Source organism: Condylostylus longicornis, unplaced genomic scaffold, assembly GCF_029603195.1.
Source record: "Condylostylus longicornis isolate FDR11 unplaced genomic scaffold, ASM2960319v2 ptg000027l, whole genome shotgun sequence".
In the NCBI taxonomy this organism is placed as follows: Eukaryota; Metazoa; Arthropoda; class Insecta; order Diptera; family Dolichopodidae; genus Condylostylus; species Condylostylus longicornis.
The window spans coordinates 2,396,691-2,419,191 of NW_026577996.1; the positions used below are offsets into that span (position 1 = coordinate 2,396,691).

General features: G+C 25.7%; 1 protein-coding gene across 4 annotated transcripts in view; it reads right to left on the bottom strand.

Moving 5' to 3' along the window:
* Positions 1–22,501, bottom strand: part of LOC129607383 (feline leukemia virus subgroup C receptor-related protein 2) — a 112,343-nt gene that overhangs the window by 37,657 nt on the left and 52,185 nt on the right. For 3 of the 4 annotated variants that reach the window (XM_055518358.1, XM_055518360.1, XM_055518359.1), the window contains 3 exons: positions 5,320–5,796; positions 4,923–5,009; positions 4,042–4,153 (listed from right to left, as the gene is read on the bottom strand). In XM_055518358.1, coding sequence (XP_055374333.1) covers positions 4,042–4,153; positions 4,923–5,009; positions 5,320–5,443 — 323 coding nt within the window. In that variant the 5' untranslated portion in view covers positions 5,444–5,796. The remainder of the gene's footprint in view (positions 1–4,041; positions 4,154–4,922; positions 5,010–5,319; positions 5,797–22,501) is intronic. The other variant, XM_055518361.1, reaches the window with a different exon arrangement.

Sequence of the window (22,501 nt, forward strand, 5' to 3'; positions counted from 1 at the left end):
ATGAAAACGGATAGGATATGAATTGAAAGGATATTTTTCGTCAATTTTTTTTTATTTTTTTCTAAATCTTAAATTTGGTGTATAAATTGTAAGTAAGTGGCTTTTACAAATATCAGCAAAAACAAAGCTCTTATTACATTTTATCAAGCTTTAATCTAGGGTTTTAATTTTAAGATGATTGAAGTCAACGATAATTACAAGACAAAATGGGTTCTAATCTGTTTTATCGCCATAAAAGTTGAAAAAATACCTACATATTTATTTTGAAATTAATTTATGTAACTTGAAATAAAAATTAAATCGTGATTGAAAAGCATCAAAGTGTGTGAACAATCTATTAACGCAATCTATTAAAAATATTAAATATGAATTTTGAAATTCGAATTTTCTTATCTTTTTTAATTTAATTCTGGATTGTGATTTTGATGAATTTTGTATCATGTGTCTTTCATTTATTAAAATGTTCTTTTATCTATAGAATAGAATACATTTTTCATGGATAAACAATGTAATATTAAAATGAGATTTTACACAAAAAGATATTCTGGCATCTTTTTTGTGTAAAAACTCATTTTAACTTTCTAACAACTTTCAATTGAATTTTAAGATATTTTACATATTCTTTAAAGTAAAAAATGTTGTCGAACAAAATCCCAGAGTGGTCAAATAAAACCTATAACTCGGAACAAACTATAATACGAGTTGCAAAGCAAATCTCTTTGAGACGGAGGAAACAATTTAAAAAAAAATGTAGACCTTAACGGAACAAAATTAATTTTTAACTGCGGCCAATTTTCAAAAATATCTGCCTTAAATTTGAAATTTCATTCACCAGAAAAGGATTATCAAATATTGAAACCATCAGCATATCTACAGGAAATAGTAGAAACAAAACAATGAAATGTTAAATGGAAAACGAGATTTCTTTTAATACTGTTATTGTTATATACTTGATTTTGTAGCAAAAATACACAAAAAATCATTAACATTTTCAAATTAAATTTTATTTTTTGTTTTAAATTGCTTTAAAATTCTATGTGTGATGACCGTAAAATTTCAAAGTTTTTAACAAAAATTACAAATTTAAAATTGTTGAATAAGCAAAATATTGTAAGATTTTTGATAATATTCTTATTGTATGAGATATCCACTCTTGCATATGCAGATATTGGTAATAATGTTGGCAATTTACTGAATGGTGTTAGTGTTAGTATGAATTACTATATAAAATATTTTATTACTTAAAGAAATTATTTAATTAAAAAATGTTACACAGTTCCTACACTAACTGCGAGAATCAACATTTATAATTGTAATATAGCAAAGCAATATCCTTTTACATTTGATATAATTTGGAAAAATATCCTTTAGGGTTCACACTGTTATTATTCATTTTTACGATACATGAATTCAAAAAAATAAAAACTCATAATAAATAACATGATTTTAATATTCTTTCGAAATTAAATTGGAAATCTCTTAAAATTCAACTATTATAGCGGTAGTATATAACAACAGTAACAGAGCAACAATAATTTATTCCTTCTTTTTAATGTAGTTATATAGAAAGTTTTATATTAATGCTAATACTCCTTTCATTTTCTTACTGTTTTGGTTCTTTTGGGAAATCCTCGAAATCCTCGAGATCTTGTATACTAGCTATATAAAATAAAATATTTATAATTTTTTACATTATATCTTATACATACAAACACGAAAATACATACAGTATAAGAAGGATAGATTCTCCTTAAGGGTATTATACAATATGAAAATGTTGAACTTAGCATAATATTTAATTTGAAAAACGTTTAATATTAAATACTCAAGTGGAAAATTATACCTTCTCTAAAATTGGTATAAGAAAAAGTAAAAAAAAAGAAAAATTGTACGTATAATTTTCAATTTTTAATTTAAACTGAAATTCAACCGAAGGATATAAAAACGTCATAATGTTAATTTTTTTTTGTTCTATATACAAACGCTCGCACATGTTTCTATTTAAATACAAAAATAAATACTAATGTTCCATAATTGTTTAATTGTTATGTCCTTTAAAAACAAGAAGAAGAAGAAGAAAATGAAGAACAAAAAACAAGAAAAACGAAATTTCTAAACAACCTAATTTGGTAAAAATAGAATTAATTTCATAATTTGTACATTTTGGCGTAATGTGCCCTAAAATTAATTAAAAAGATTGAAGGAAAGAAAAAATTTGTGATTTAAATTGATGGGTTTGTAAAGTGGAACATTTCTCCCTTAAACAACGAGCCATTATAAATAATTATACATATATTTTAATAGAAATTGTCGTTTCATTTCCTCTTATTGCACATATCTAGACTTAATATATTGTGAGGTCTAACTTAATTTGCTAACAACTGGAGGGTAAGAAGAACGAACGGAAGAAAAGGTAAGTGGAATGACGAGCTGATCGATGAACTAATGTAAAAACGAATGGACGGAAGAAAAGACAGGTTCATATAGATGAACTGATGTACAGAAGAAAGGATAATCTAGAGTAAGGATGGCAGAATAAGAGACCGATGAAAATATAAACGGATAAATAAAAGGATAGACAGATTGAAGTCAATAAGTAAATTTTTTCCGTTTGGTTGGAAATGTGTTGATAACATTGAGATTAATGAACCTTTTTAACGCTCGAACAGTAATTTATACGAGTATCATTATTTTATAGTTTATGAATATTAGTTAGCTCAAGTCAAACTGTATCTACTTCCGATAGTAATAACAAAGCACATACGTTCCGGTTACCTGAAAAAATATGGGAGGAATCTCGATAATTTTCTTTTAATTCATTAGGCCGCCCAGTTGGAGATCATCCGTTTAGCCCAGATTCAATATTACACAATGTTTCGGTTATAATAAAATCGAATATAACAAGACAATTGGATATTTATAATTATACAAGAATTTTGCTGCTTATTAAAACCGTGATATTTCCAAAACAGTTCATTTTCGTTAGGTCTTAGGAGAAAGAATTAATTTAAGAAAATTTTGTAGTAATAAGATTTTGTGATTATAACCTCGTGACTGACCGTAACGACTTTACCATAATAAATTAGAATAAACCACTATAAGGTGAAATTGAAAATCTTTAAGATTTTGTTTATATTTATGATCTTTTATTATTTTAGCCGATAATGGAAAATTTTTGTCTTTCATTTTAATTTCATGAAAAAGTGTAAGGAAATTTTCGATTTAATTTCTTCTTTTATTTTTTTTATTTATATTGAAAATTGTAAAGTATCCTAAAAAATTACATGGATCGAGGGCTGAAAGTAATTCATTTTCTTTTAATATAAATAAAGAAATTTTTGATTTAATATAATTTACAAATTTAGTATGAAAAAATTCCGTATATTTTTTGATTAAAATTTTATATTCATAACACGAACATAGGATGAAGAATAAAAAGAAAGATAACGTTAAAAAAAAATCAGATTAAATAACATTTCAAGGGTACCACCCCTAGAGCATCACCCCACGCTGTATTTTTATGCGAGTTATTATACATAAGTATGTGCAATGAATAATTTTTATAAGATTAAAATGAATTGTAGATAATATTTTTGTTGGAAAATCGTTCCTATTTAAAATTTCAAATAATATTCATTTTAAGGTTATTTTTCACCGAATTGTAATCAAATTGTTAGAGATTTTGCAATATAGTTAAATATGTGCATGGTTGTATAAAAAAGAAAGAACAAATGAAGAGGTCAATAGTTGAACGGGCTGGTATTCTGCTGGAATTTATTGATAATTGTGATCGGAATACATTAAAAGCCTATTGTTAGTAGATATGATTGGAAAATGTCATCAAATCAACCAAATTGCATTGAGCACACAGGAGAGTCCGCAACCATATTAATATTCTGATGAACCAAAAAGTCTTAATTAAAATTTGGATTATAGATTATTTTCTTGCAATATTAAATTCCAAAGAGCTCTAAAAAAACATACCCTATATTTAAATAATATACATATAATGTACGCAAAAATAAAAACAAAAGTACTTACTTTGTTATAATATTGTTAATAATACTGTACTGGATCCATTGCATTGCATTTGACGCGGAATAAAATGCAAATAATATTAACACAGCCCATCTTCTTTTGTACACTTTAAAATCTGCAACATTGCATTCCATACAATAAATAAAAAAAACATGATTTAATTAAATACAATCATTTTATAAATCCAAAAATTTTTTTTTACTAAATTGCTTTGAATACCGTATAAATAAATTTGGTGTGTGTTCTTTAAATATAGGTTTTTAAAACTAATTTTCTAAAATTGTGCATGGTAATAATAATAATATTCTAAATGTCAAAATATAGAAAGAAATGAAGCCAGGGGTGTGATGATAATTTGCAATAAAAATATTTTAATTATCATTTTTTGGTTTTTTAATGGTTGTGAAATTGAATAATTTAATTTTTTGTTTGGTGGTGACATGCTCTTCAGTATTTGTTTTTTTGGGGTAACGATTTTAAATTTAATAATAATTTTTAAATAACGAATAACGAATTTTTGCAGTGAAACCAAAAATTTTCATTTTTCGAATTAAAATTTTGGGATCAAGGCTTTTACAACTTTTAAGCATTTAATTTTGATTTTTTTTTAATTTACAAAATTTGAATTTTAATAAAAAGGCAATCAAAGAAAAAAAATTGTTGGATTGTTTGTTTAGCTTGTTTTTATACATGTATGTGCGTATTACATAATATAATATTTGCATAGTATATAAATAGGGTTGTACCTTAATAATAGAGCAAATTTGTGTCGCATCTAGAGGGGAATTTATAAAACGTGTGTGCGAAAAATAATTCAAAATTTTTCTCTTCTACTTGTTTTTTTTTATTTTATATTTCGAAAATTTTCTTAATATTTTTATTACCTATTTTATCTTTATTTAATATTGTAGTTGTAGTTATTGTTGTAGGAGTTGAATTATTACCTATTTTTTCTGTTATAATTACCGTTACTGTAAACGTTACCGAGTAAAAACTTAATATGAAATTTATTTTAAAAATTTTTTTTATTTTTAAAAAAATACACAGTAGAGCCATGATAAAATAAATACATATGAAAAATATTGTTTTTTGAAAATTTTTAATTATTGTGTTTTCGAAGTTGTAATTAGGGCCAAATTATGAGTAAGGTCTAAAAATATTTTATTATTTTTTTTTGTTTTTAACTACATATAAACAAAAATTACCTTGGCTCTATAGTGTAAAATTGTTTTTTTTTTTTTTCATTTTGTTTACTTTTACGGAAAATAAAAATTTCATTACCTTGTGCTTTACCTAATTCCTCTACTGATCCTTTTGGTTTTATTAAATCTGTTGATTTGCTGCCGGGTAAATATGCTTCTGTTGATGCACCCACAATATTTGGATTGGAATGTTTAAGATCCATTTTCTATTTTTGTATTTTTTCTCTTTTTTAAATTTCAATGTAAAAGTGAGCAAATTGAAAAATTTGAATTTTTTTTCAAAATTATTTTAATTTTTATTCCGTTATTTGTTTTTTAAAGTTTTCTATTTTGGTAATTTTTAATAATTTTTGGCCAGCAAAAATTATTTCAAGTATTTAAAAAAATTTTTTCAAATTTATTTTTTTCTTATAATTATAAAATAATTTTTACTGCTTGATTAACTTTTTTTTTTATTGTCGGTTATGTACTAATTGCTAATAAATTGGTGTTATTTAAAGGTTTTTTAATATTTACAATAAATATTTTTGTACAAAATTATTTCATAGCTCCATTTCTGAAAAAAAATAAAATATAAACAGAAAATTAAATTAAATTAGTGTTAAAAAATTAATATTTAATTATTTATGAAAACGTAAATGAGTAAAAAATATTTACTTTCATTTTGCATAATTTTAAACATATAATTATAATAGAGCTGAAGGGGTGCTCCTGCACTGTAAAAAGAATTTCCATAATTACTACAAGGCATTGGTTGAAAAATTAAGATAAAACCAATATTAATTAAAATGAAGTGCATCAACGTGATACACGAAACGTTAATGTATACATAGCTCTGGAAGCAAGAGTGTGCAACATTTTGAGTGACACAATCTCTGAGAGGGTGAAGGCAGTTAAAAAAATGTAAAAAAATAATTGACGTCTACACTAATGTAAATTGGTGCTTTCCCTCTGTCTTTCATTTAATTTTAAATCTGATATTATTTAATCATCCCATATATAGTGCTTCTTCTTAATAATATGTAGTATGTAAACTCTGTACGAGCAGATACCGCATCTCATTTTGAAAACTTTTTCGCAATTAATAAATGAATTAATTTCTGAAGGGTAATCGATAAATTTTACTACTATAGCCTATTAAGCGTATTGAGTAATGGAGTGTGAATACCTGGAGCCATAAACAATTTACTCAAGGTGTTCTGACACTATCCTATTTGCGGTATTAAATTTCAAAATTTCTCATATGATTTTTATTTTAATAGTGAGGATATAAAGTGAAGATATTTTCACTATTTGAAAATCATTATTATAAAATAATTAAGTGTTCATACGAGTACTATTTTTATACTCACATCATTGACAAGGATGAAAATTTATGACATGTTTACGAACAAGCATTCATTCACAATTTCAATAATTTTTATACAATCAATCAAAAAAAATTTTATATTAGGTTTAATCAATTCTAAATCCATAAACCCGATTTTATAATTTGCTTGACTTTAACGTGATATTTTATTTATGCGTGTATTGTATAAAATACTCAATTGCTTTAACTTTTATATTAAATTCTTAGAAATTTTCATAAAAAAAAATTTTTTTGGTTTTTTTTAAAGACTTCAAATAATTTCCTAATCAATCTTATAAAAATATCCGTATTAAATATGTAAGCTTTAAATGAAAAATTGAAAAAAAAAAATAGATCAATCTCAGAAGTTTGGGAAAAAAAACCTGCAAAGAAGGTGTAAGAATAAGCTAAGAAGAACACTGCGAGAAACAATTTTTCATTTCATTTCAAGTGTTATATATAATTTGTCCCATAAGGTTTTTAATATTCCATGAGCTTATCTTCTATTCTGATATCATGAGATTTTAATTATTTTTAATTTATCACGTACGATATTTTGGTATACTATATGTATGTATGTATATACATATGAGAGTGTTCCATACTTGTATTTCGTATTCATGTATTGTCAAGTTTTTTTTAATTTGACATAACGAGCTTGCGTCTCCCCTCCTAATGGTCTCAAATTCTAGCAAGTTATAACTGAATACGAAGTTTTGCACAGCAGTGCGTGCCATAATTAACAAAGCTGCGAAATTTACAAATTTAAAATTAAAAAAAATTGCTTGCTTTTAGGAGAACATAATTTTTATTTCATGCTTATTATGCTTCTATGTATATATGTGATGATAATTAAGCTTGATGTTCTTCAATTTTTTTTACATTTTTTGTAATATTTGTGTTTGGAATATTTGAGGTTTATGTAACTGTTATTAAAATAACGGTAAAATAACTTGTTTGTCGTTTATATTTTTTGACGGTGGCGTGTTTTTTAAAAGAAAAAATTAAAGTTTTTTTTTCATTCTTGAATATTTTATTATTGTTTGTAACATTTTTTTTTTTTTCATATTTTTCTTTGTAGTTTTTGGTACCATATGGTTTGATTCACGTTGGATGGATTTTACAGTTACGACGAGTTACGACGAGTTTATATTTTTTTGCTTTCCTTCATTTTGTCTCTTTCTATACAGATTCATTTAAAGTTAATTTTGTTTTCTTTTGTATGATTTTGTCGAAAATTATGGAAAAATAAATATTCTTTTATCCTGAAAGTTTATGATACATTTTCCTTATTACCCTCTTAACGACATACGCTTTCAATGATTTTTCATAAAAGAAATTTTTTTTCTTACATATTTTTTTCGTTTTTTTATTTTTTTATAGAGGATTTCATAATAATGTTTATATAAATGCATGATTAAATTTAGTGCTATTTAAATTCTTCTTTAAAAGGCTTTGTATGTCTTTAGAATTTTAGAAAATCTCTATAGTATTTAAACTCACCCATATTAAAATAATAGAAGAAAAGAGAAAAAGAAAAAAGAATCAACTTAATTTTTTATTCCATATAGCTTAGCTATAGCTATTTATAATAAACATCACTTGCTTGTTTATAGGGAAAATAAAAAATTTCCATCAAAATCGTTTTCGGTCATGTTATGTATATATGTACTTTACAAAGAAAAATTATTCATCATACTATTTTTAAACTAAGGCTACGATATGGTAGGTAATGAGTCTAAATTTTGTTCCTTATGGAATGTGTGCGGTGAGTGAAAACATGTTTGAAATATCAGTATTGTTCGATGACAGACAATATTGACATCTCCGTGATCGAAGTTGCGTTTTCGAGATCTAACATGTGTATGTTTTGAATTTAGTTAAATTCCTTGAATAAATAAGCAATAAGGTTTTTCATGAGTTAGCAGAGCTAAGTTTGTATTAGCTCTGCTTCCAAAATTATTTCTTTATCCAATTTTTAGTTTTGAAATTACTGCTTGATTATAAAATCGATGTGCGCACATCGATAAGCAACTAAACTGTGGCGTCGATTCAAATTGATTGCGTCAGCTGAAAGTTGTAATTGGTTTGTAAAAAAATACAACCTGTTTGATTGCTTAATTGCATGCGATCATACATTTGCATGTTTAAATGCTTATATATTAAACCCATGTAATACAATTAAGCAATCAAACAGTTGCAAAGCTTAAAATTACGTGTCTATTTAAGCCCTTAGTTAAGTTTGTGTTTTTGTACATACATATTTGTTTTTTAATTTTGACATTAATTTTAATATGTATGAAATACTCAAATAAATTTTCAATCTCATTATCTTGAATGGTAAATATTAAAGTCATTATAGTTATTTTGTATGCGAATAAATAATCATGTGCAATGCACAGAATTTACATTATTAAGAATTTCAGTTGGAAATTGTCCTTATCCTTATATACATTAAGTAATATACATAAGCAAAATGAAATAATAATAAAAATTTTGTTTCAATTGAAAAATATAGTTATGTTTAAAGTGAAATGAAAAATTATGAAAAACAAAAGCAGAAAAACAAAAAATGAATAAAAAACGCTGATTTTGCTGAACGCGAAAACTTTAAACTTAAGAAATATTGTGGTTTGAAGGACAATATAATACTGTCTTTTCTTCCTTTTATATTTGTATAACATTAATGAATACTTTGCATAATGTGATGGCGCCATATTTTATTATTTTTCTTTTTGTTTTTCCCTCATACACTCTAAAACGGTGTTATTTAAAAGTTGTTACTGAATATAAATTGAAAAAGTTTTTTATTCTTTTTCTCATGTTCTATTGTTTATATACGAAGATCAACAATGTTTTTCTTGCGTCAAATTTAATGGCAATTAATTACGAGATGAATACGAAACACATACGGGATTCTTTTAAATACGATGGAGAATCGTTAAGAAATTTGCTTGTCTTAATAATTCTTTATTTAAAATAAAATCACAGAGCAGAAATTTGTAAAGCAATAATTTTACTTTTTTGTTTTTGAACATGTTATAAACTTTTTAAACGCGTGTGAATTATTATGTCAATAAAAATGGCAGAAAAATCTTTTTTTTTTTTGTGTATTTGAAATTTAGAACGAACAAGAAAAATTTATAAATAAAATGTTGAACGAAACGAATTCTTTTTAATTTGCATAAATGAAATATTTAAATTATTCCAACTCTTTTTTATTGTGCCAATGAAATTAGGGATCACGTGATTCAATTTTAAATGTCAGAATTATCAATAATTCAAGGCGAATATTTAAAAATTTTAAAATTTACAATTTAAATTTAAATTTTTTGTTTTGTAAAATTCTATACTAGATTTGATTATTCTTCTGAGATTTGCTTAATGACTCGTGATTTTTTCAGCGTTTGTTTTTGAAATTTAAATATTATTCGAATCTGCACATAAATCCAAATGAAGTTTTATGTGGTTCATTTAAACCGGCTATTAAAATTTCAGTGCCGGCAATCAAAATCAAAATATTTACCGTAACCGTTTCTTTGCTGTTTATTATTATATGTATTCATCAAATTTCATGATCTTTTGATGCCAATCCTTCTTCTTCTTCACGACCTTTTCCCTTATTTGAGGTCGGCCCTCCTTGATCTGAGGTGCCAAGAACACCTGTCTTGGGTTGTCGTTTCGTTCAATTCTACTTTAATCATATCTCTATTGACGGTTCCTAGTCATGTTGCTGATGGTCTTCGTGGCCTTCTCTTAGACATTGGAATGTCAAGGGCCTTTCGAACAGTGTGCTCCTCCTCTCGACGAATAACATGACCGTACCATCTCAGTCGCTTCTCTAATAGATTTTGTCTATTAAAAAAGCGACTGAGTTGGTATTTATATCTAAAATAATGTCTGTAACTTAAAGGTACCCCTTAGGTACTCGTTTCGTACCTTGTCTAATTTCGTTTCGCCTGCTGACCTTAGCATTCTCATTTCGGCGAAATGTATAGCTTTTGCTCATGTGTTTTCTTTGCCTCCAGTACACCGTTCCATACATAAGGGCTATAAGAGCTGGTCTGACCGCTGTTTTGTAGATTTTGCTTTGCTTTTTAGTTTAATCGGGAATTTTTTATCACACAATACACCTGTAACCGATCTCCACTTGGGGCTAATTGACAGTTCGAAAACGTGAAATTTTTGATTAATATCGTATGAATATTACGTAAAATAAGAAGTATATTTGTAAAATTTAGATAATATGTTGAATAGGAATTGGTTTGAATGTGTAGTGAAATGACAAACTTATTTGACGTTTATAACAGTAGTGAATTAGACGTGAATTGTCAAAATTAAACTTTAGAAAAAAATAAGTAGTCACAAAATACTAAATATTGATTTTGATTAACTTAGTAGGTTTAACATTTAAAATAAATTTCAATTAACATATTCCAAAAAGTACTTTACGAAAGGTATATAAAAATTTCTTTAGAATCGTTAAGCTGTACAATACATTAAAATTTTATTAAATAAATAAATGCATAGCACTTAATTCAAGTAAAACCGACAAAAGAAGAATTATAATAACAAACAATCACACAATTTTTCATTACCTATGTGAACACGTTATTATTTTCCATATAAATTTTTTATATTCCTTCAATTTTTGTGAGAATTTTAGTACTTTTGGGATAAGAAAACAACAAGAAGGAAATTCTACACGTCTAAACTTAAAACAATCTTTTTACAATCGATTCGATTCAATCAACTAAAAATGATGGCAAATGATAAAAATTTAGTAATAAATTTATCGAATTTTTTTTTTTTTTTAAATTTGGTAAGAAAAATAAAAAAAAAATGTGAGTGGATATTATTCAAATCAAACTAATAAATTTGTATCCTGTTTAATAAAATAAAAGAGAGAAAGAGACATTGAGATAAATAAAATGACAAGAATAAGCAAGCATTATAATATTGACATTATCGACAGAAGGAAATTGTTTCGTTTTCCAAAACGAAACATCCGTTGGCATATCCTTAAACACACATACATACACCCTTAATATAAGCGTATAAATATAAAATTTTTATGTTTCGATTTTTTCTCTTAAATATTCATAAAATTTTCATATTTTTCTGTTTTGTTTTCTCTGAATAAAGAATAATAAATATATTTTTTGGCATATTTCCAAATAATTTTGGAAAAAATATGCCTGTCTGCTTTATTCTATCTGTCGGTCTCTTCATTGATCCTACAGAGATGGCATTCTTCAAATGACTGTCGAACAGACTCTTCAAATTGAACGCTATGTTAAAACAGTTTTTCGTTAATTTTCGAAACCATTATTTTGATTTATGTACATTCGATGTTTGCTTCGGCCATGTAAACTAATTCTTTACAGCACAAAAGATATTCTTTTTAGTTATACTATTTCTATTCAAATATAAGTGCGTACTGATCATGTAGTTAGTTATATATGTTACCTATGGCACCGATTCAAAATTGAAAACTGAGCCTAAGCTTTTTTTTTCTTTTATTTGCTTTTACATGACTTTTTGTAAAACGTCTACTATATGCATTTTGATTGTTTTGTTTAAATTTTTTAATTTCCAATTTCATTTCAACAACCAGTTCACAAATTGTTAGATAAACTAACAACCGGCTTCAACTCACCACTGGCTATGCCTTAACAATTAATGAATACAAGCTTTAGATTTCAATTTTTAAAGGCAAATGTGCTATTTTGCAAAACATCGTTTGAATGATATGTGCAATGTGTATAAAATAAACGAGAATTCATGTGGTGTTGATGTCGATGAGATAGAAATAGAATATTTTTCTTGGATTTAAAATGGAATTTGAGTCTTTTGCAAATTCACAGACTTTTAATAAATATATTTATATGGAACTTTCAACAAGAGACAGTATAAGGCTTAACAAAGATTTATTAATAATAATATTGATGAAATTTCACTGTTTTTCATATCCGTACATACATATATAAGTATATAAATATGTAAAGAAAAATCAAGTGCGAATTTGTTATAAAATTTTCAATTCGATTTTTGTGAAAATATTTATTTTTTATATTTTGTTAATTTAAAGCAGAACGTTTATTTTGTTATTAAGATTATGAAACAATAATTTTAGATTATTGTGAATTGAATTGAGAATGCAAAATTATTTGTCAAAAATTGCTATGCGAATACCCATGAAAGCTCTTTAAGTGAAATTTTTTTGAAATGATTAAGCAAAAATGATTAAACAGAGCAAAATAATTTTAAAATGGTTGAAAAGAACCAAAAAGCCAATAAAAAATCGTAAAATTTTTGAATTTGAGGAATGTGTAGCTTTTTTATGGATAATGGATACAAAACATTCCGGAATTATAGGAGGTGGGGTTGAAGTTTAGCGGAAAGCGTAAAGCTGAAAACAAAAAAATCGCAAACTGTGCTGTGCTGAAAAATTCTTAAAGACTATAATTATTAATGGGAAACTTAATGCGACATTTTAACGCAAAAACTGTTCTCAAAGTGTATCGAGTTCAGGAATTTCAATTTAAATTAGATAGCATCTAGCAATTTAAAATTTTATCACGTTTATATGAAAATCACTTAAGGGTACATGTCTATGGGATCCACATACATATGAAATATTTTATTTCTCATGTGTACATTGTAACGTTTAAAAGATTGAATCTTCACAAATCATTAGAAACAGACTATGTAATTTAACACAAGTATAAATTTGTTTAATTTATCTTATTAAATGGTAGATTAAATATAACAATTGAATGCATTTCAGTTAAATTACCATGCAAATTTATAAATTATATACATATATAAACAAATTTGTTTTATTATAAAGATTTGATGAATAAAAAAAATTAGGTCTTTCCTTTAAAATTCATAAATATAAGTGTAGGTTCGGCTCAACATAAAACAAAGAATATAAAAAACAGTTAGAATTTAAATTAAGGATTTTAGTATAGCACATTTTGGGAAGAATATGTCATCACATTATTTAAATGTTGTTGACAGTTTGAAAAAAAATGTATTAGCTTTCAAATAATATGTCAAACTATTTTTAATGCAGAGATTAAAAGTGAAAAGGAGATGCATACAATTTTAATTGCTTTCAATAAAATTCTACTTGAAATTATTTGAAATAAATCTGAAAAATTTTGTGATTTCCAAAGCATGCTTTTATTGCTCTTTAAAATGATAAAATAAACAAAAAATTTTTCCTTGTTTTGTTATACAATCGGTGAAAGAATCAAAATGCTTAAATACTATAAGCATATTTTAAGCGTGTACTGGTAAAAGTCCCATTTTACATATATATACATTTATGATGGGTAATGAAAGAATAAAAATTTTATAAATTGTTTAAAATTGCTTTTAATAAAATTAAATAATTTTGAATTTCTGAATTTTTATTGTTATACTAGAGTAAACTTTTATAATATCGCATCATTGTGAATTCTTACATAATAAACAAAAATAAAACAAGAAAGAAAAAAATGTTCTTCAATGAAATGGGGTGGAAACATGGTACATAATGTTAAACTATGCTGAATGTAGGTTTTTGTGTTGAATTTTAGCCCCAATTTCAAAAGATGAAACTAAAAAATTAAAAATTGGGTTTTTTTTTTTTTGAAATTTTTTGTTGTGAAGTGATTGTAACTTTGTGATTTTATATGTTAACGAAATTGTTGAATGCAAATTGTTTCAATTGTTCGAATGACTTTTAGTTTTTTTTTTAATATAAATGATGAATGAAAAAATGAGTGTTTTTAATGAATTTATGATTTTTTTTTCATAATAAGTACTAACTTTTAGATTTTGCAAATATTTTTTTTTCCATCTTATTTTGTTCCGGAATTGGTAATCTGGTTAATGTAATTTTGAATTAAAATTTATTAGTGACGTAAAAACGAAATAAAAAAATCAGTTGTGAGTTTGTTTTTTACTTGTTATAAGAATGGATGCTTGATACTTGGATGCTTGATTTTTTTGCCTCAACAAGTATTCATCAATAGATATCTCAGAATAATCTGGCTAACATACTTACATATAAGCAACGCCACTATAAACACTTCTGCCACCACCGGAATGTCCAACTTATCTAAATTTATCCTTAAATACTGTGTTAATTTATGTGTACTTTAGGTTTTTTGCATATCCATTCTAAGCAAACTATTTTACATAACGTTTCAAAGATCCAGTCCTGCTGATTGCGGTTAAAAAGTAACTTAAGTTAATTTTGCTTAGAAACTTCTTTGAAAGCTCATTTTAAATTTTCAATATCGTTCCATAATATCTCCAATATTCTTTAGAATTTCTTTTTGTGTTCATATTAATGTTTGTTTATTTTCTGATTAAGGTGATGACATTAATTTAATTTTTTATCAAGATGCGTTAAAGATATTTACTATTCTTATATAGATTCCAGTTGTATAGATCTCATTTTCTCTTTTTATAATTATTTTTACATTTGATTTTATTGTACATATATCCAATATATTCATATTACCCTCTGTAATTTCCATCTACATATACGAGATGGAAATATGTATTATAAGTAGATATACGTAAATATTTATTACGTGCACATAAATCGATACTGTAACATAAATTACATATAATAAATAACATGTGTCATCTATTTAACTTAAAATGAGTTGTAATATCCTAAAGAGTAGAAAGTTTTTGGATTTGGAAAAAGGTTCTTAAAGTTACCAAAATTTTATTAAAATACAGGTCTCCATGTTATTTGTTTAGGAAAATGACATGATTGTCTGGGAGAATAAATTGATAATAAGGCTTTTCCTTAGTTAAGAACCCCATTGTTTTTCAGTAAGAAAGTAAATAAATTTTTTTTTTCTACAAAATGTCATTGTTAAAAAGATTTAAATTGTTTGTTAAGGAAGATATTGTTCGAAAATATCGAAAAGATTAAGCAATGAAAATTTCATTGAATTTTTTAAAGTTGTATTTCCACCACTACCACATAGCTCGGCCGCTACATCGCAAAACTTATTCAACAAATTAAATTTAAATTCCTGCTTTTTATAAAAGATTCTTAAAACCTTAAATTCCTCTATAAAAAGAGGTTTTTTGAGGAGATCAAGAACTAGCAAAGAGCTTCAAGTTCTTTTTCTGTGGTTAAAAAAGCGTAGTTTTGCCTCCTTTTAAATTCGTCCTAAATATTCAATTTATTTTCTATATTTTACGGCGCAAAACAATTTTTTCAAAGAATCACTGTAAAATTTGCTACAAAACTTTCCTTCTTCTTCAAAAATGATTTCACATTATTATAACATAGGTGTTTATCGATGTATCAGGTGTTCTTGATTTTTAACAATTTTACAATTTACGAATACGCACGTGTATGTGTATTACACTATAAATGTAATTTCCAAATATTTCCCATATATAGCATTATACGGCGCATTTTATTTCATTAAGTTTTAAATTTAAATTAAAATTCAAATTTGGTAGGATTCCAGCCTGTTTTGTTTTCGTTTCATTATTTTTTTCCACCGTATATACATATATATTCATATGTATGTACTGAGAAAATTAAACTCTATTTGAGTGTGAATAATATTTTATTACTCTTTTCATTGTACCTTAACTGATGATGAAATTCAAAAAAAGGCGAAAGTATTGAAAAAATCACGTTACTTGATTACTGTTATTACTGTTATTTTTTTAAATAGAAATTTTAATGTAATTCAAAAAGAAAACGAGAATGTATATAGTTGACCGTCTCAACTCTGTGACACCCGTACTAACAATTGATTTTGAATTTCGGAGATAATTGACATACAGTTTCATATAACCGCTTCAATACTTTCTGAGCTATGAACCAGAGGGGTTCCAGAAATTTCAACGGCTTTAATCAAAGATGACAGTCTTAACAAAATATTTGCTTGTGGAAATTTTCAAAATTATATGCTCTGAACAATTTCTAAGGTATGGCTAAATCGAATTCGAATTCTTTCAGAATTCGTTTTAGAATTCGACGCAACGCTGATCAAAAACATTTACTTGAATCTATATCCCGGACCATTATTTTTTAGCGTTACAAACGATTTTAAACCCTTCAAATATGGGTATAAAAATAAAGTTGCGTAGAATAAAGGCCTTAAATGTCAGAAATTTTGTGAAAATTTGTTTCCACTGTAGATCTGCAAAATATGTGGAGACCACTGCTGTCTGCCACATTTGAATAAAGCTGACTGATGGTTATTACGAACTATATGTAATATTATATTTATTGAATGATGCTCCTTGTAATTGAACAATAATTTCTCTTTCATTTCAGATTGTGCTTCCTCATTGAATATTTTAGGCTTTGTTAACATTAAAGCGTTTATAATTGCTTAAAACGTGGAGTTAAAAATTGCGGAGCTCAATGTGTTGCATTAGTTATTTATATTTCGTTATATTTAAACTGTTATACATTTACATTATACCAACTATTATTATATTCCTTATATAACAAATGAAATAAATATTAAATAAATTAAATTTACAGGTGAATAATCAAAATTTTTCATGTAATATTCTTGTGTTTCATCAGAAATTTTTTTTTAAATCCTAGTCACGCTTCTTCAGTTTTCAAGAGTTTTTTATTTTACTTTCTATTTTTTGTTTGCGTTTTTTTTCTTCTTTTATTGGCAAATGAAAAAGGATATACAAAAAGTAAAGAAATCAATAGATTTTTTTTTGGTTCTAAGGCGTGCTAAGTTTCGTTTTTTTTATAGATTGTTTTACAAAAAAAAATTAAATATTTTTAGCTATAAGAAAAAAAAATTTAAAGATGTGCAAATACACAATGAATCAATGAATATCAATGAGAGACGTTCATGGATGTTGTTGTATTCTTAACCTATAAGAGATTTTGACACTGAATTTATGAGCGCGCTTTATAGTTAGTTCTATTTTTGGAAAATATGAGAGCCGCCTCCCAAAACCTAAAATTTAAAGAATATTAAGAAATAAATTTATTTAAGAATTCAAAATGATATCTTTTATGGTGGGACACAATTATATACACGACTGCATAACGGTAAAAAAAGAAAAGAAAGAATAGAAGAGTAAATAAATATGTGTGTATGTATGTGTTGAATATTCTTTCCCTTAAAAACATTTTAGTAATTTTAAATGACTTTTCTTTTAATTCATATTAAAATTGTACTACTTTAATGTATGCATGTATGTAGAAGTGGGTTACAATATTATGTGCATAACTTATTGAAAATGACATACAAAGAAAAATAAATACTATTTATTAAATATGTATGTGTACATATAATGTGTGGGAATTGGCACATAAAGAGATCGAATATTCATTTGCTTAAATAGAAACCATCAGGAAAAATGAAATGATTTTGAAATGGATTCGAATTTTTTTGTCATTCCCAAAATAGTTTATAATTCTTTATGAAAAGTAATCACTTACATGCTCACTTCTTGAAATTGAAGTAAATGAAGTATACATGGTGTTCTCTACAACATTCACGTCGCCAGCTTGTAGCTCTTTGCTTGTATATAAGGGAAATAATATTGTTTGATAGGCCTCTATTGCAATCAGTTTAGGAGGTAGGGGTTCTATAGAAGGACATCCGGTGAGAAAGTTATATAACAGGTTGTTTAACAGCTAACAACGAATTTCGCATAGCACTTTTAGGTCAGATATTGTAACGGTAGATGTTCAATCTTTTGAAAACTTTTTCTTTTTTTTTTTTTGTAAACAAGGTGATCCTTTTAAAGTGATCCTTATTGCAGCTTTTCGTGAATTTTTTCCCATTAAGATTCAGCAAGTTTCAAGCTTCCTGTAAGTATGCCCATTATAGTTGTAATCCGTCTAGTTACAGAAAAATGGCTTTTTATATGAGCTTATAGTATTTGGTAGAATCCTTATGAAAAATTGTAAACCAACTAAATTTCAGCTTTTTATCGAATTAAGTAATTCAAAATTATTCTCAAAGTGATTTTCATGGTACACTCAAGAGATATTAATCTTTTATAGAATTTCCAACTATAGTACGTTAACATAATAAAATTATTATTTTGTATATATACTATTAAAGAAATGAGATTGTATAAATGAGATAGGTATATAGTGGAAAACTCTTCTCGAAGAGGTTCTATGAGCGTTTGAAATTACTTTGTTATAAAAATACTTTTATTTATATATATACGTGATTTATTAAACATTTTCTTTTACATTTTCCCAGAGGTGTCCTAAACTTTCCATCTATAAGTAGAGTAAGAAAGTATTTTCATTATTGAACTAAACGTGATTGATATTTCCTTAAGATTGTAAGTGGTTACGTGTATATGAAGTATGTATGTATAGTTTGAATTTGAATACGTTTATATGCGTATTATATAACTAGCTTATTGAAAGCAACTCAAATTGCTTTGTGTGTTTCGGTATTTCTTAATGTTTTCTTTATATATAAAGAGTTGTGTTTATAATTCTTAATCTATTGAGGTTCACTTACAATAGCTTTGTCATATTTTCTTAACTTAACTTGCTCGCACAGTCAGTGTTTCAGTTCTTCTACGTATTTCAAATACACCACCGAAAATATATCAATTTTGTAACTTTCTTTATCTGTCTATTATTAAATGTGAATTTTAACACAAAAACAAAAATAATTATGCATAAAAACTGTGTGAGTGAATCCTTTAATTCGAAAACTTTTACTAATCGAAATACTTACTTTATTAAAAGTTCGACCACTAAAATATTGAAATTAGTTTATATTGAAAATAGTTTTAGTAAAGTACCTAACTTGAAATTAAAATTTTTTTAATTATTTTGAATTTAGGAATAAGTTTATAATTGGATTTTTTGATGAAAATTTTCTTCCTGATGAAAATTTTCTTCCTAGTTTGAGTTCTAACGACACTTGATTAAATATTAGAACAATAGAGTGGTAGTAATTTTGATATCTAAGAATCAATTATGCTTCTATTTTATTTCATTCATCTCTTTATTAACTGTGATGTTATCCAAAAAGAATAGATTCTAATCCGGGGGCAACACGAGAGAGTAATTGTAGATTGCAGATTTGCGGGCGATGATCCACCGCGATCTAAAAGATTTATTGTGGCCTCCATCGAGTAATTGTTAGCAAATATATTTTTTACCAATAAATAGTCGTAATACTAACAGTGCGTTATGTAAATCACAAAGAGAGTACTTTGACAGTTCGTTTCGTATATTATACTGTGACATAATGTCGTGGGCTATTTTGAGTTTATTCAATATATAAAATTATAAGGAGTATTAACTCGTAAAGAGTGTTTACATATTTGTATTATACATAATTATTAAGATGAAAAATTTTAATTTGGAATTCAACGCAAAAAAATTACTTAAAATAACATTTTTTGAAAAAGGTATGCTGTGGAACATGCTGTTTTATAAGTAATTTTGCTACTAAAAATTGAAATACAAATTTCAGTGAACTTTCTCACATTCTTGCAATATGTTGCTCTGACTTAATGATGGATGGCATTTTATTAAACTCTTTAACGCACTCACTGTATATGTAGCGGTTACCTCTTTGTTTGTTCTAAAATCATTTGTATGTCTAGTTATATGTTTGTTGATTATTTTATATAATCAACAAACTAACATTAAAAATTACATTTAATATATTAAAATCATTATATAAATCATTATTATTTAGTTGACGTTCTAAATTGTTCAACTTTTTAATTGCTTTGCTATGTTTGTGATTTTTTTGAGATGTTGATCCCCAGATAGTTAAATCGCATGAGATATTACTATGAGACAGGTTGAAATAGTTGTGGGTTGGTAACTCATTTAAACACTTTTTAAATACACTCGGAATTCTTCTACATTTTTTGGCGACAGTGTCTATAACAACCTTGTGTTCAATACTTTTATAATCATTCTCAGGATACATTATAGCCAAATCATCCTTTTACATAAATATTTCAATTCGTATTTGTAGATTTGCTAATTTGTTGACATATCATTCAAATAAAATGCGAACTTCCTTGAACTATACCGTAATCAATGTTCTAATGCTTACTTTTGAGTGATTCCATTTCAGTAAACTGGTTTCAATAACTTAAATAGCTTTCGAACATTGAACACACTATTTCAATTTATTTTCAATTTAACAAATGTTCAAACAACACTTGCTTTTCAATACTTCTTGAACTTAATTCATGAGTGTTAATTTTGATAATTTTGAAGTTTACTCGTATTGCCCAAATTTTATTGAAAGTTTATTTCTAATTTTTTTTATTTTTACAAACTTTTGCAACAATGTTTTTGTGTAAAACTCTCAAGTATTTAAAAATTTTAGGAAAATTTTCTTTAAGTAAGTTCTTTTTGTAGAAGTGGTTTCTAAAGAAAAGAGAAAGAGTAAGTTTTACAGATATCGTAAATTTTTAATCGATTTAAAATATTCTTTTTATATACATACATACATAAATATATATGAAGTGTTTCTAAATATTTTATGAAATAATTTTCCAAAAAAACTATTGGAATTTTTGATCCATAATTTTAAATTTAAGAATAATTTCGATTTTAACTGTACATATGTATGTAGATGTACAAATAAATATTGAAACATACTAGGAATTTTGAAAAATTATGGAATTTTTAGTAAAATAAGGTTTTTATTTATGTAGAGAAAGTTTATTAGGGTATAGAATTTTCTTCACATACTTATTTTAAACTATTTTTTTGCATTCAATTTTTTAAAACTTTATTTACTTCCACATGCATACTGTTTTACAAGGTTTTTGAGTAAAATTTGTGAAAACCTCAAAAAATTTAATAAAATTTTGCTAATTTTACAAAAAAACATAACAATTTGCAAATGAATTTTTTGTTTTACATTTTAGCTTGCTACGAGAACATAACGACTTCCAAGTCAGTGAGATATAAAAAAAAATATCAGAAAAAACTAGGCCTACGAGAGCGAGACGAAGGAAACGGTCCTGGATATAGATAAGTTTGGGTACAAACCATATTTGTAAAATTGTACAAAAAGACTGGTCCCGAATTCGAGCAAGGCTAGTTTGAAGATCTATTCCATGAAGTTATTTTAAAATTTTAAAATTAAGTAATTGTAATTTCAATTACTTGATTCAGAATGAAATCTCAATATGTTTCGAATAATTAAAGTTACACTTAATCCACAATTATAAATTCCGTTCTACCCTATTGAACTTTAGCCTCCTATTTATTTTTCCTGAAATTACTTTATTTTTATTAAATACAAACAAAAAATTTCCGAGTTCATTTCCCAGTTTTAGTAGAAATTTAATATCTTTAAAGCTTTGTACATATTTCTGTTCAAGTATATATACGTGTGTAAGTGTGTACTTCATAATAAATATAGATACATTTTATATAAATAATAATATGTATGTTGATTTGAATGTTGCTATCCATTTAATTTATTAAATATAAATTTATTTTGAAAAGATAAAGATTTTTGCCATTTGCTTTTCAATTAAAAATATATAGAATACTCGTAATTAACATAAACGCCAGATCTCATTATGATAATAATTTTAATATTAGAAGCCAAATAGCATTAAGGATAAAATTTATGGAATGAATGAATGTGTATGGGGTTTAACGAGAATATTTTTATGAAAGGATTTTATTATTTCGTACAAAATAATAACTGGGGCAATATATGAAATTTTCCAATTGGTATAGTTTCAGATTTATTGAATTAATTGTTATAAAATTAATAAGTTATAAAAAAAAATGGAGAATTAGATTGAAAAATTTATTTATGTTGATTTTAGATGCTCCAGCAAAAATTTTATAAAGTCGGACAAATTTTCCAAGTTATTCACATCAATTTCTCAATATCGCACGTCTTTACATTGCATACTTTTAGGT